Source organism: Antrostomus carolinensis, unplaced genomic scaffold (genome assembly GCF_000700745.2).
Source record: "Antrostomus carolinensis isolate BGI_N321 unplaced genomic scaffold, ASM70074v2 scaffold4167, whole genome shotgun sequence".
Taxonomy (NCBI): Eukaryota; Metazoa; Chordata; class Aves; order Caprimulgiformes; family Caprimulgidae; genus Antrostomus; species Antrostomus carolinensis.
The window spans coordinates 15,765-29,620 of record NW_010325172.1 but is presented as its reverse complement, the minus strand read 5'-3'; the positions used below and the strand labels follow the sequence as shown (position 1 = coordinate 29,620).

The following is a 13,856-nucleotide window of genomic DNA, read 5'->3' as shown; positions in this document are numbered from 1 at the left end:
CCCTCGAAACAGATAAAATAGCTGCAGAGTAGTGTAGCGGCGTGTACCAAACAGGATACGGCCCTCCAAGAACAGTTAATTAATTAAATATTATTTTTAAAGGACTGCCCCTCCCCACACTTGGCAGAGGGAGTTGCTTAGCCATTTCCTAATTTCAAGTACACTGACCCGTGCTATGCTGGAAAATTACTTACAGACAGTATTTAAGATACACGTGCTTGCCTTTTCCCTGTAGTTTATTGGTTCAGAGCATAAATGCAAGTGTTACAGAGTCAGTGCAGTTTGGGTGAGGACACGCAGAAGCAGTATGTGGCAGCATCAGGCATTAATCTCAGGGACAGAACTGGCTCTGGCTCCTTGGGAAAATTCTGTCCTTCATCTAGAACACAGACCAGAGCTAGTTAGTTGCTATGGTGCCTGGAAAAAAAAGGTAAAGTAACACTAAATTGTAAACAGTCTTCAAAATAAATAAATAAATAAAACATTCAAGTTTTATGTTTTTTTCAAAAAAGAAAGCATTATTGATATCATAATTTGCACTTCATGTGTAGTTAATTAGGTAAGTAAATACTGCACTTGAGAGATGAGCTCACTGCCAGTGGTCCAACAGAAGTACGTATGTGGATGAAATAGTGCTGAAAGTGTCACAAATGGTGAATGTAAGCAGTTGGGAACGGTGGCAGCTCCGCAGTTCTGGGGCCTGCCCTTTTCTATCCCAAGGTATCTATGTTACAGGAGCATCATCTCCATGCTGTTCCGCAAAGGTGTTAGCCAAGTCAGAAAGGCTACGGAGCACAACAGTAACATTTCCCGGAGAAATCAATAAACATTTTGAAACAAGTTCACCAATCTGAGAGCCCACTGCCTCACACAAGGCCTTGGAATACCAGCCCTAGCTCTGTATCACCAACACGCCTTTGGAGTGGTGGCATAAGCAGGGTAAGCCACAGCTGCATTACCTTATCTCAATCATCTACTCAAGGAAGGTATTTAAGACCAAACAGGGTGAAATTAATGTAGTGAATGTTCACAGAATCCTTGTTCACTTTGCAAGTCGGTATAATACATTCAGTAGCAGAATTCAAGTTACACATGCTTTCCACCATTAATTATGTTAATTCCTCACATGAGGAAAATGCTGGTATCCTGCTCAAAGTGTACAACTTTGTTTCACAAACTGAAGGAACAGTATGTACAGAAAATATGCTCAGAAGAATTTCTGTAACATTTGTTCACACCAGAAGCTTAGTGCCGATGTGCGCTGCTGAAGACAGGAAAAAAAATTTTGAAGCAACTACAAAACATCCTAGAGCACCAAAAATTCTCTTCAGTATGTTTTGCATTCCATTGCATGACCTTTCCTTAAATTTCCAGATGGCAATAACAACATTATGAACCAAAAAAGCTTGTGTATCTCTTGAAGATTATAATATTTCTAAAGAAAACTGATTTTGAAATCTTACATTATATTGATGACTTCAGTACAGTTGAAGAATTCTAAAGAGCTGCTAGTCAACCAAGTTGGAAAAAGAATCATTTAGGAAAAAGACCATATTATAAAAGCTGGATATATTCTACACGTGTACCAACAACTTGCCTCTGGTCTGCAAGTGTGCACTGTTTGTATCGGAATTGCTAGTCTGCAACCAAAAATAGATACACGAACTGTAATAAATCACCATTTTTAAACAGTGTAAGTATGCCTGCTATTTCCTGTTAACAAATGCAGAATGCAAACGTATTTACAACATTATCTGGATGCAGATGCATGCCACTAACTTATGTCAGAACTGAAGGACTTGCAGAAGTGATTTTAGGACTGCTGAGCATCTAGAACCAGTTCAGATCAAGTGGATCTGCAAGACAGTGTTTAAACAGCTGGTCCTAAAGCAGCAAACTTGTCTGCCAGAAGCAACCTGAAAAAAACCCACAATAAAACAAACCAAAACCAACAAATAACAAGGTGTAATGAGAACGTAACTCTAGCTTTCTGTTGCGTAAAGACACAATACATCCTTTCAGCTAAATACAGCTTATTAGATGAAGCTGTAAAAAGCACAAACTTTAGAAGCTACTTGTCAATCATGTGTTTCCCATTTATCCCTTAGGGTGCCCACCTGCGTGTCTCAAGCATTAATTTGCTTTTGTCCTGGGTAGACAAAACCAAGCTTTCCTTAGGTCTGCTCATTTTCAGACCAATTGTCAGTTATTGCCCAACCGCAATAATTTGAAAGTCAGTAACTATTGCTCATATAATAGCCAATAAGCATTTCTGTCAAATCCCTCAATATTCAGCATGGAAGGAAGCTGGACAAACAATATTTGCTATATTAATTCATATTTGTGCCTCAGGTTACTTAAGAGTCATACCTTTCACATAACACCGATTTAAAACAAACAACAACAACAACAACAAAGAAAATGTTAACAGCTGAAGAGAGTAAATAATTCCTAAACTGAAGAGTCTGTCTCACATAATTTTTACTGGCACTGCTCAGAAGCTGCTTTGGAAGGGTGTCTACTCATGACACTAGGTGTCTGGAATAAGGGGTCCTTATGAAGCTGAAGTTCATTAAAATAATACACTTAGATTTAAGCAATCACTACAGGAATAGAGGATATTTCAGAAAAAACCTACAGAACAAACAAGTTTAGGGACAAGCAAAGCTGTACAAAACCCTTTGTGGTTTGCCACTGAAGTTAAGCAAAGTTTGACAGATGCAACTCAGCTGGACACCTTTCCACAATCAACATATTGAAAACAGAGTGGAAATGCCAACTGTATAAAAACTACATGGAATATTTCATACCAAATACTCCAAGTACTTTTCATTATTTAACTTTTATTTGAGACACACATTGTTGTAAAAAAGTTCACAGGGAATAATAAAACCATTGGAGTGTGAAGGTTTTTTAGGGGTTGGGTTTGGTTTTTTTGTCTATACACATCAATACACAGGTAATGATTAGGTCTGACAAGTTAACCACATGACAAGTTCACATTTATCTGCAGAAGCTTTTCACATTACACCATACCAGACATAAAATGTGTTTAAACACACAAAGTAGAACACTATTTCAAAATTGAGCATTTTCCTCAAGGACTATACCTTCTATTCTGAATTTAGTAGCTATATAGCATTAAAATAACTATAATTGAAGTTTTATTTGCAAAAATGTTCGTAAGGCCATAGGAATGCACTAAAATACTTAAATTCACCAGAAACAAGAAAAATCAATGGAAATCCTGCTTTTGCGGAAGAAAGAAATACAAGTTTTATTTATAAGAATGAGTATGGCATAAGCAGTTCAGTGAATGGAGGAGAAAAAAGACCTATTATCATCTACATACCAATCCTTAAGAAGTTTAACGCTGCAAAATTTCAGTTACAGTAATAGATAACCAAACAACAGCTGCATTTTCACAAATAACACATTTATGCATTTTACATATTATTCATGTACTTTCAAATCATTATCCATTCACAATATTTTAATGTGATATGTATATTCAAGACTTCTTTATTCACTTGTGAAAATGATCCACTTAATTCACTTGACTTCAGCAGACTAGTATGGGAAAGGTACTTACAATGGGAAATACTTTCTGTAAAAAGAACTACAGGTCTCAAAAGTCAGTTAGCATTTTTGAGACTGTTTGAAACCACCAAAAAGAAAAGTGAGCTGCATTAAGTTTCATGAGTGGTTTAAGCTTGAGCAATAACAGAACTTCCAGACAGCAGGTAAATCAAATATTCTGTATACACTCAACAAAAACTTCTTGTGCATGTTTTGCTGAGCACAGACTGAAAGCCAAAACTGCAAAGCACTGAGACCAGTTTGGGTTTTGTTTGGCTTTTTTTTTTTTTTAAACCATTTAGAAAAATATTGGTCAAGATATAGTGCACAGACACGGGGCTGAGGGAAAGATTTCATAAAACACAATAGCATAAGCAGCATTTTAGTTTTACTGAAAAATGTCTGCCTTTTCTGAAAGGTTAATGGCAATTTCTGGAACAAAACAGAAATACATTTACTGCTTAATGAATAATAATATGACTTTCATTCTAATGGACATTAGAATACTAACTAGTTGACTGAGGTATAGTTAAGAGTCCTTCAAAATTTAGATTATATAGTCTTGAGCAAAGTAGCAACAGAGACTGCACAAACCAATCATGGTGATATTTGAAAAGCCTGTAGTACCCAGCATCTGATGCATAGGCAGAACATACCATTTATCATCACCCCCTTGTCTAAAGGAAAAATATAGCTAAAAAAATTCCCAATAAAACATACAGCTGATTTGCACACTAAGATACAGCACATTTTTCAGTGTCTGACAAGGCAGACTGTACACAGAAAGAGGTCTATACTGACCAAAAGTTAGCACACCGATAAAGTGCAGCCACTCAGCCATTTAATACTGCTGGAGAAGAGGGGTGGGGCAAAACAACAAAAAAAGAGAGATAAATCTGCATTTTACCTTATCCATAAGACCACATGAAATTAGAAATCTTCAGTTTCAGCAGGGGACAACAAAAATGCATTAAATTCTTCTACAAATAGAAAAAGATGAACTTTACATGAACATTAAGCAAAGTGAAATATTTACCGCATTATTTTATCATGCATAAAGTGAATTTCCTATGGTCTTACCTCACATTTATGTACAGTTTAGCACAGCTAAATGTAAGAAAATAGCAAGTTTTTTTTCTCCCTCCTCCCCCCCGCCCCGCCCAGAACAGATACCCCAATTCGCTGCTGCTTCAAGAAGCACTTCATAGACTCTACTACTTACAGGCTCTTTGAAAGGGAAGTTCATGGAGACTAATATTGAATGAACATTTAACCACGCAGTGAAGACAGGAAAAACAATACAAAGCATTCTGTAAACGGTGTCAAACACACAACATGTCAGTTTTGGTTTGCAGACAACCCCTGAGATAAAAATCAAAGTATTACGACACCAAATAAGTCAGAGGTAAATTACTGAAAATAAACATTCATAATTGGTGTCACAACACTTTCTGTATAGAAGCACTTTTTTTAACCATACAGAAAACAGAACTGCTTTAGCCTGTCCAAGAAAAATATCAAGGGTAGACAACAGAGCAGTTAGGGTTGTTTTGTTTTTTCACTAAACCTTGTTTCCATGAAGATTTTTCTGTTTTAGTGCAGCAATGGCAGTTTATGAGATTCACCATCTAGTTACAGTAACTATTTCTATTAAACTACATGTGGGGACAGGTTGATAACCACTTAAAACTTCATGGAACCAGCTACTAATGTTAAAACTTTTAAAATCAAAAGTCTTTAAGTCTTACACTATTGGCCTGTTCACTTTCAAAATATTTACAACAGACCCAGAGATGACAGATAAAGTACTTGACACCACAAAACAAAGCTGTTACCTGTGGTAGCAACCTACTCACTGTTCACAACTCTAGACAATGTAGTGAAGCGAAAGCTAGCAGTCAGACATTAACGTTGACAATGACAGAATGCACCTATCCCCTAATAAGAAACATGCTGGACACAAACTTGTAGTTAAAGCTTACAATGGTCCAAGTTTGGCACATCAATGGAACTAAAGCACCTGTTTTAATTACCCATAGAATAAATTTTTCAGAAGACAATAAAAAAAGTAGTAGAACAAAGACTAGGTTATTCAATGCTCAGTTGAGTAAAAAAAGGCAACTACGTTTCAACTCTGCTTCTAACAGTCTAGGTCACTGTACCAGTTTTTGATGAGAAAATAACTGCTTGAGCAGACCAAAGAGGGCTTCACACATTCAGCATGAACTGCATAACTAATAGTACATTATAGCCCCAATGTGACCATTTCCTTAGTGCCAGAACTTGATAAAATTTAGCAACTGCACAGGAAACTTTCTGGACACCTCTGTTATCAAGGGTCAATGTTCATAGACATCAACAAACTATGCTTAGAATTACAGTAGAAATGGACGTCACCTTCAGAAGTAGTCATTTCTGAACAAATGGATCCACAAAGAGACTACTCAGAACACATGCATTCAGCTTCTACAAGCCACTTAAGTGATAGCAATGAGGCCAATTTGTGACAATGATTTCAAATCCAGAGTGTACTTCCTTATCAGAAACAAAAAAGGTGCAGACAGTTTGAGCTAACAAAGGGAAATTAAGTGAGGAAAGACACTGTGTTTATTCAAATAACTGAAAGGTGCATCTGTGAATCAGACAGTGACTGGCAAGAACACAACTTTGCTAAGTCTGGTAAAGAAAGAAAAGCAACATACTACATTCAGAATAGAAGCCATAGCTTCTGCATGAACAGATTTGTGCATCTAAGAGACAAAATCCATACAAATTGCTAAATGCCAATTGTTACAGTAGTTCTCACCACTAGAGTGTCAACACCCATACTGCAGTCATGGCCACAAGTATACAGCATAGCAAATAATGGAAGCGAGACTTAATTTTTCCCCTGGCCCTCCTGCTTGAAAATAAATTTGTTTAGAAAGAGAAAGAAAAAACTGCACAAATCTGTTAAGAATCTTTCTTACAAGTCAAACTGTGCAAATACAAATGTAAGATTGTGCTGTAACAGGCAGTAAGAGGCCAATATGGATGTGCAAAGTTAAAAGAAACATAGCAGCTTTTGCAACAGGCAATAAAACAGAAAGTAAAAAAGGAAAACAAGTTAACTCTTGCATTTGTGTCTCCACTTCATAGCTTCCATATCTGAGAAAGAAGAGCCTGACAGGTCAATAGGCTTAGTGAGCAAAATCCACTCGGTATTTTGTGTATTGCAGTCTACGTTCAATGGAGCTCTCAGCAGCAGCTTGGTGGTATTATTTCTGAGGCTTTGTGACCCTGTGCTTTCAAAGAAGCAGAAAAGGTTCTAAGTGTGCTGCAGTCTATCATTAGAAGTTCATCAAAGTAGCGTGCATCGAAAGAAGCTGCTCTTCTTAGAACGATTTTCTGTTATTTTTACTGGCCCACCTGCCCCTGATGAACTGTTGTCATTCTGGAAGAGAAAAAAAAGTACCAGCATCGTAAAATGCAGAAAAAATAAGTCCAGCTTTCCTACTTTCCCTCCCCACTTCCCCTCCCTGCAAAGCAGTAACCAAAGCACAGGTCTGTTACAACTTGAACTCCTCAATTATCCAGACTCTGTTAATCACTCAATAAAACTGCCTATTTTAAAAAGAAACATTTATCCAACAATCCAGATCTCAAATATTAGCTGAAGGAATCATTACATAATGCAGCGTTTAATAAAGCAAGGATCACACTGTTATATTTCGAAAGAACACATCAGTTTCAGGCTGCCCAATGTTAATGTTCATGCAAAATAAAGACCAATTACACACTGATGTGTAATAAAGTATGATAAAGCACTGTTTGCTCAAATTTGATCTAGCATCCATTGTAATCCCCAGGAATTTTTTGGTAGGGCTACTGTTCAGCCAGTTATTATAGCAGTCATTTCAACATATCTACTTTGTAGGCCAACTGGAAATACAAACCATTTTTCTGTTGAGCTTTGTCATAATGTCCCGTGCAAGTGTGAAAAATGCCTGGTGAGGAGCAGAAATAAAAAAAAAAAAGTTAGTCACAAGACACATTAAAGACAAGATAGATTTGGAGTAGCTATACACACTGAAAATACAGTATTCTGTAGGCAACTGCCAGCACTTTGAGCTGCAAGTTTCTCTATGTACAGTAGCTGTTTACTTCAAACTGCGATAAGTATGCTTTAGAAGGAAAAACTATTTATTTTTAGTCTTCATCCCTCCAATCTTTGAAGCAAGTAAACAGACTTTCCCATCATGTACCTCTTGGGCAGGGGGAAAAAAAAAAATCTAATTAATAAGTTAGGTACGTTTTATTAGGAGACTATTGCTATTCACCGTTGGTATTAGCTGCTAATGTTCACACTTTCATTGTCTGCTGTAAGAATCACAATGACACTGTGAATAGGTCAAGCACTATTCCAGACAGTAAGTCTATACTAACTATATTGTGTAACAATCATCCTGCAATCAGAAAAAAATGCTTGGCTGGCACAGGATCAGTTATGTTATTTTAAAGTAACAGTCTCTTCAATTTTCTAGTTAATTTGTTAGTGGAATGATCTGAATTAAGTACATTCCAGCAATACAAATGGAAAGGCTTTTAGGTTATTAGGTACAGGAACAATGTTTAAGAACAAATCTGCCTTATGTGAATGAATGTATCTTCATGTAATTGCCTTTTAATATCATATTATTTTCTTGTCCACACTTTTCATAGAGTTAAGATCCTGCCACCACCCTCCCTGAGATGACAGAGTGATGCATGGTAAGACAGACTGGAGTTGAGCCTCTTCCTTCCAATTCTATTCCTTTACAGTCTCATAAATAGGGATCTTGCATTTTTCACATAAAATTTATTTGCAAGAAAACAGATTGCAAGTCTATAGATTATTATAAGCCTCTTCCTCCTCTAATATCAGCTGACAATCTATGCTGATGTTCCAAGTTAATGTACAAATATTCAGTCCCATCTGCATAGCACATATTTAGTAGTAAACTGAACTCCTTGATGCAGTAGCATGTCATTCTGAATCCAATACCCTGCACAAAGCATTGTTCTAAAATTAAACCTACTCACTGTCCAAAAGAGCTTGCAATTTAAGTAGCAAGGTACAGAAGACTAAAGCAACTGTTTGCTACAATAACAGTAAATCACTCTGTTAACAACCAATTGAAAAACAATTCCAGACATTACCAGATAACAAGAAATGCTGGATTTTAGATTAACTCTCCAAATATAACAAGATTGGTGGCCAAGGAGCACAGCTGGGACTTCAGGTTCCAGATCAGGTCAGAATCCCAGAAGATTATGAAACACGCCTCCATAATAGCAGTTCAAGAAATACACTTAAGTGTAACACCCATTTCTTACCTCTTCCACATTTATGCTGGATTTGGCACTTGTCTCCAAAAATTTTATTCCATAATCAATTGCTAACTGCAAGAGAGGTTAAAGTTTTTCAGTGTTTTTGAAGTTCCTTTGTAAAATTGAATGTTTCACATAGGTTCATAATAGAATAGATGCTGTATGCTGCAGCAACTTTAAAAACAAAACCAAACAAGCTTCATTTCTGCTTTTCTCTTGCAAAAACATTAAAGTTACTGGACAATTAGACAAAATATTAGAACAGGCAACACCCTCATGTAAATTCAAAAGCAACAGAGAGATTAACTCCTTACAAAAAGACTTATTTAGGACCTAAAAGAACATTAAGATAGAATCTTCATTGATAGTGGTTTATGGACCAGATAATAACACACAATCATGTCACAAGTTGCATTTCTAGCAACTACACTACTTTAGCTGTGTACATGATAGATTATGTAGTATTCTTGCTTGCTTGTTTGTTCTGCCAAACTAATGACTTAAGCTTTAATAACAGTACTTGTGACGAGAGTAAGTAACCACTATGGCAAATTGAGTACAACATGATCAAACTACATACAAAGCTTTATATTGAGATTTAGAACACTTCATGCTATAGCAAAGGTCAACATTCTTTACAGGATCTTCCCCTCAAAACAACAGTACCATAAAGTTTCTTCAAACTTGAAGACAGTCAAGTGCTACTTAAAAACAAAACATCCAAACCTGGCATCCTGTAAAATATAAAAGTTTCTGAAATAAGATGTTTGAGGCCCATTATCTCTCCTATGACTAAAACATACCAAGTATTCAGCAGCCAAAATCCTATGAAAAGTAGGCTTCTAAATAAGGTAAATCACAAAAGTTTACCTTCTCCCCTTTTTCTTTTGAGACTTGTCTTTTTTCATTCATATCGCATTTGTTACCCAGGATCATTCTTTCCACATCTGAAGAGGCATGCTGAAAGAAGAAAAAGCAATCTCTCACAAACAAAGTGCATCATTATTCCAAAGAAACTTGTGTCAAACTCGTCCACAAACAAAAATTTGATTTTTGAAAAGTCAGGCATTACTGAGAAAGAGACTAACTTTTAAAACAGGCAATTTAATATTTAAATATTAAAATACACTGAAATAAATATTCCTAGATTAAATTTGCCTGAGTATTATTTCAGCTCAAATACAGTATCATGAGCTCTGTGCCAGGTTGTGCACATGCACCGGCATTTGGCTATTCTGGAAATGCAACGGTACACACTTTGAAATAAAGTGGTGCATGGACATCTGAGGTATTTGGCTGGAGTATCATTATACAATACATTTTAATTTTAAAAATAGATTATTAATAAAAGACTTATTAAGTAATAAGCATTCAGCAATAGAACTTCAACAAGAAAACTTTTCTAACCCAGTCACTATTGGATCAAATTGGTCACTAATACAGAAATTTTGCTTAAGAGACAAAGAACAATACTAAAGAAAAGCCCATGGATTTTATGCTTAAGAAAAAAAACAACCAAACAAAACAACAACCAAAAATCCCCCCAAAGCACAAAAAAACCCCTTCCCAACAAACCAGAAAGATTCTGTTACCTAACTACAGCTTAAATAAAATTAAGGTTTCTCCCCTAACCCTATCCCTACTTGACAGCATGTCCCATTAAACAATTTACAGTAAGTTAGCAGGAAGGAATCTTATCCAAGACCAAATGAAAAGGTCAAAAATCTTAATTGGACAAACACACAACACAGTAACAACTGAAATTAGACAGATCTGTCATCATCTCAGTGAAAGGCAGACACCCTAAGATCTTGCTCCTTCTCATTCCTTAAACATATCCAAAACAAAAAAAGAACAATGAAAGTCATAGTAAGAGAAGTTTCAAAACACTTTATGTTTACCTTTTTAGACTTAAGTTTTCGACCTTCTATCTCTAGATGAATGAGATAATATATGTTGGCTAGTATGATGAAGGTGAGTAATTACTTGATTATTCTTTGTCCCAGAGAAATCCTAAGATGCAACGAGTAAGAAGTACTTTCCAAAGCACCTACCTCCTCTATGTTTCTTATCCAGTTCTTTATATTGTCAAAAGACTTTTCATTTGTGATGTCATAAACCAGCATAATTCCCTAAATAAAATTCAGAAAATCTAGTTAGATGAGCTAGCACTACTGGTTGACTTTTGATGTATGCTGTTGATTTGATTATACTTGCAAGAAATTCAATGTACAACTTATGCCCCTATAATCCTTTCTTAAAGCATTTTGCCATTGCTTAGAATTTACCCAAAATATTACCATTTAACATCTTTTGCCACTGTCAGAGGTCACACTCACCACCCATATGAAATTATAAATTATAAATTATTAGCCTATAGCCAGGAAAGTTTAGAAATTCTACCAGAAGAGCAACCAACTTTGTTAAAGTCAAGTTGAAAAGTAGCAGCTTTAAGCAAAGATGACAAACCTGTGAGATCCAGTCTGCTGTGGCCTTCAGATAGTTATGTACATATACTAGTGTGGCCTCTCAACAATCAGCAAAGCATGGGAAAATACACAACAGCTGCATTAAAGACAGATTTGCCAGGTTCACCTCCATTCCTTATTGCCTTTTCAATCATTCCTCACAGGACAAAGAAAAGTCCTTGGTCATGCACTGGGAGGTGGGGAGACAACCATGACACTGCCAAAAACCTTTTTAAGTGACAGAAAGCTCTACCACAGAGCCACAACCATTATTCTTTCTCCCCATCCGACTCCGTAACAGTGGAGTTATTTGTCCACACAGTAAACCCACGAATGGAACAGATCTGTTCATGCAAAGTGATAAGAAAATGCAGTAGCAGCATAGCTAGAAATCAGCAAGTTGAAATTAGCAGTGTCCCAACATAAAGTATCTCAAATAACAGCATTAAGAACCACTACAAGCAGTTGTACCACAAAGAGTGCAGGTTCTGGGTGAATTATTTGACTTCAAGTCATTCTTAATGAAGGAAAAAGTAACAGTAGTTTTTGTAGGTGATTGTATTTCTAGCCCAGATTTTGCATTCTCTACTGGCTGAAGGAAAAGCATTTAGTGAAATACATTTTTAGTATTAATTCATTACCTATTTTTCAAAACTTCAAATGTTTAAAGGGGTTGATTGCATTAAAAGAAGTTGTCTAATGAAAGCTGGGGAATTTAGCTTCTGTAATATAATTAAAATTTCTGTAGATTATAGTAAAAAGACAGTAGAGCTTGAACTTTCATCACAAAAACAGGACTAGACAAAGTACCAGCAGGTTTAAAAAATGAAAACAAAAAAAACAAACCCCAAAACAAACCAACCACAAACTTTATTACCCTCATCTCAAGCCACAATTATCCAATCCTCCAGCTGAAGACTTACATGATATAACCTTAAGAAGAGCAAACTAGTTACAGCAGATGCACCTAATTTTTTTGAAGTAAGAGCACTCACCATGGCTCCTCTGTAGTAAGCTGTTGTGATCGTGCGGAATCTCTCCTGGCCTGCTGTATCCCTAAAATTCAGTGAAAACAAGTATTTGTTGGAGGTGATCTTTACACTCTTCTGTACTCAGAGATGTCTTTTTAAACACAGTAACAACGTACTGATACTCAGTCATCAAGAAAATATACCACTTGGAAGCTGTTGGCACATGTTTCTTCAGCCCTCAACATCTTCCTCACTCCCTCCCAAACTATACTACTTATACCAGTGGTTACAACAGCACCATAAATATGGCACAAAAGCATTTAAATTTCATGCAAGAAATAAAACTCGGCACTACACAGCCTTCCCTGGAATAATTAAAAAAGGCAGCTCTGATGCATCCGAGTCCTGCATTAAACAAAAATTAAAACATGCAGCAGTAAAGTATTTTAGGATAGTGCATTTTCACGTACAGTTAGCTATTAAAAATCAGCCACTGTACCTTAGTGCGCTGATATTTCATCCTAGATGACTTCAAAGCAGTATCTGTCTGTGAGTGAACAAGAGGACCAAAGTGTTTGGCTACTAGTCACACCTAAGGGGAACTGAACCCCAAAGGCCTGACAAAAAACAGCTTTTTGACTTACACTACAGACAGAAAATTTGTACCAACCACTTCTGGCACTTCATTTCCTTAGTCACAAGAATTCTGGCTCACATGCAAGTATTACAACTTTTTTTGTTAGAACCTGAGAAATCAGCAAGATCCCTATATTCACCAGTAGCACTTTAATAGTTTGGCATGTGTAATAATGCTACTCCAAAAATACTTATCTGCTGCTATCAGGAAGCTCAATCTCTACTAACACACCATGCAAGAAATGGGAGCATTATCACTCACCTGTTCCATCTGTGATTACAACTGGGTATCAAAGTATCAGAGAAGAATACATTTTTTTAGATTGCATATTTTAGTTTATAGCTATGGAGTTAATACTTCTCTTCCACACAGAAAAGCCAAAAGAGGACATACTTAAGAGGACAGCTTTTGATAAAATGGGAAGTTGCTGTAACATTTGCATGTGAACAGGCTATTTCCTGTGCTACTGAAGGAGAACCACTCCAAAAGCAAGCTAGAAGAAAGCATAAACCTTATGGACAGTCAATGAATAAAAGGTATGAAACTTCTGGTACACCCATGCTCAAAAGCTATGAGGTATTCCTGCTTAAAGATTAAGTCAATACTCACTGAAAACTTAAATTACTTTGGAAAACTTACCATATTTGTAGCTTGATTTTCTTTCCATCTAATTCTATTGTTCTGATCTTAAAGTCGATTCCTGCCAGAGAAAGAGCAGGTTTTGCAATAAATGAAAAGGAAGCGTCCGATTTCCTTTTGACTTTTTGGTAAGAGCAAGCTTAGGCAAAAGAATTATTCTGAAGTTGTCATTTCTTCCAAATAGTAGGAAGTGCTGAGGATGCACAAAGGTTT

The 13,856-nt window shown here is 36.3% G+C and overlaps 1 protein-coding gene across 1 annotated transcript; it reads right to left on the bottom strand.

Annotated features, from left to right (window-relative positions):
- Positions 1-6,173: 6,173 nt before the first annotated feature.
- On the bottom strand, positions 6,174-13,708 carry RAB8B (RAB8B, member RAS oncogene family). Its single transcript, XM_010171117.2, has 7 exons — positions 13,644-13,708; positions 12,392-12,452; positions 10,983-11,060; positions 9,799-9,888; positions 8,935-9,000; positions 7,515-7,565; positions 6,174-7,012 (listed from the first exon to the last, which is right to left on the bottom strand). Exons 2-7 carry the CDS (start codon positions 12,392-12,394, stop codon positions 6,920-6,922), a joined length of 381 nt encoding a protein of 126 aa, XP_010169419.1. The 5' UTR covers positions 12,395-12,452; positions 13,644-13,708; the 3' UTR covers positions 6,174-6,919.
- Positions 13,709-13,856: the final 148 nt, after the last annotated feature.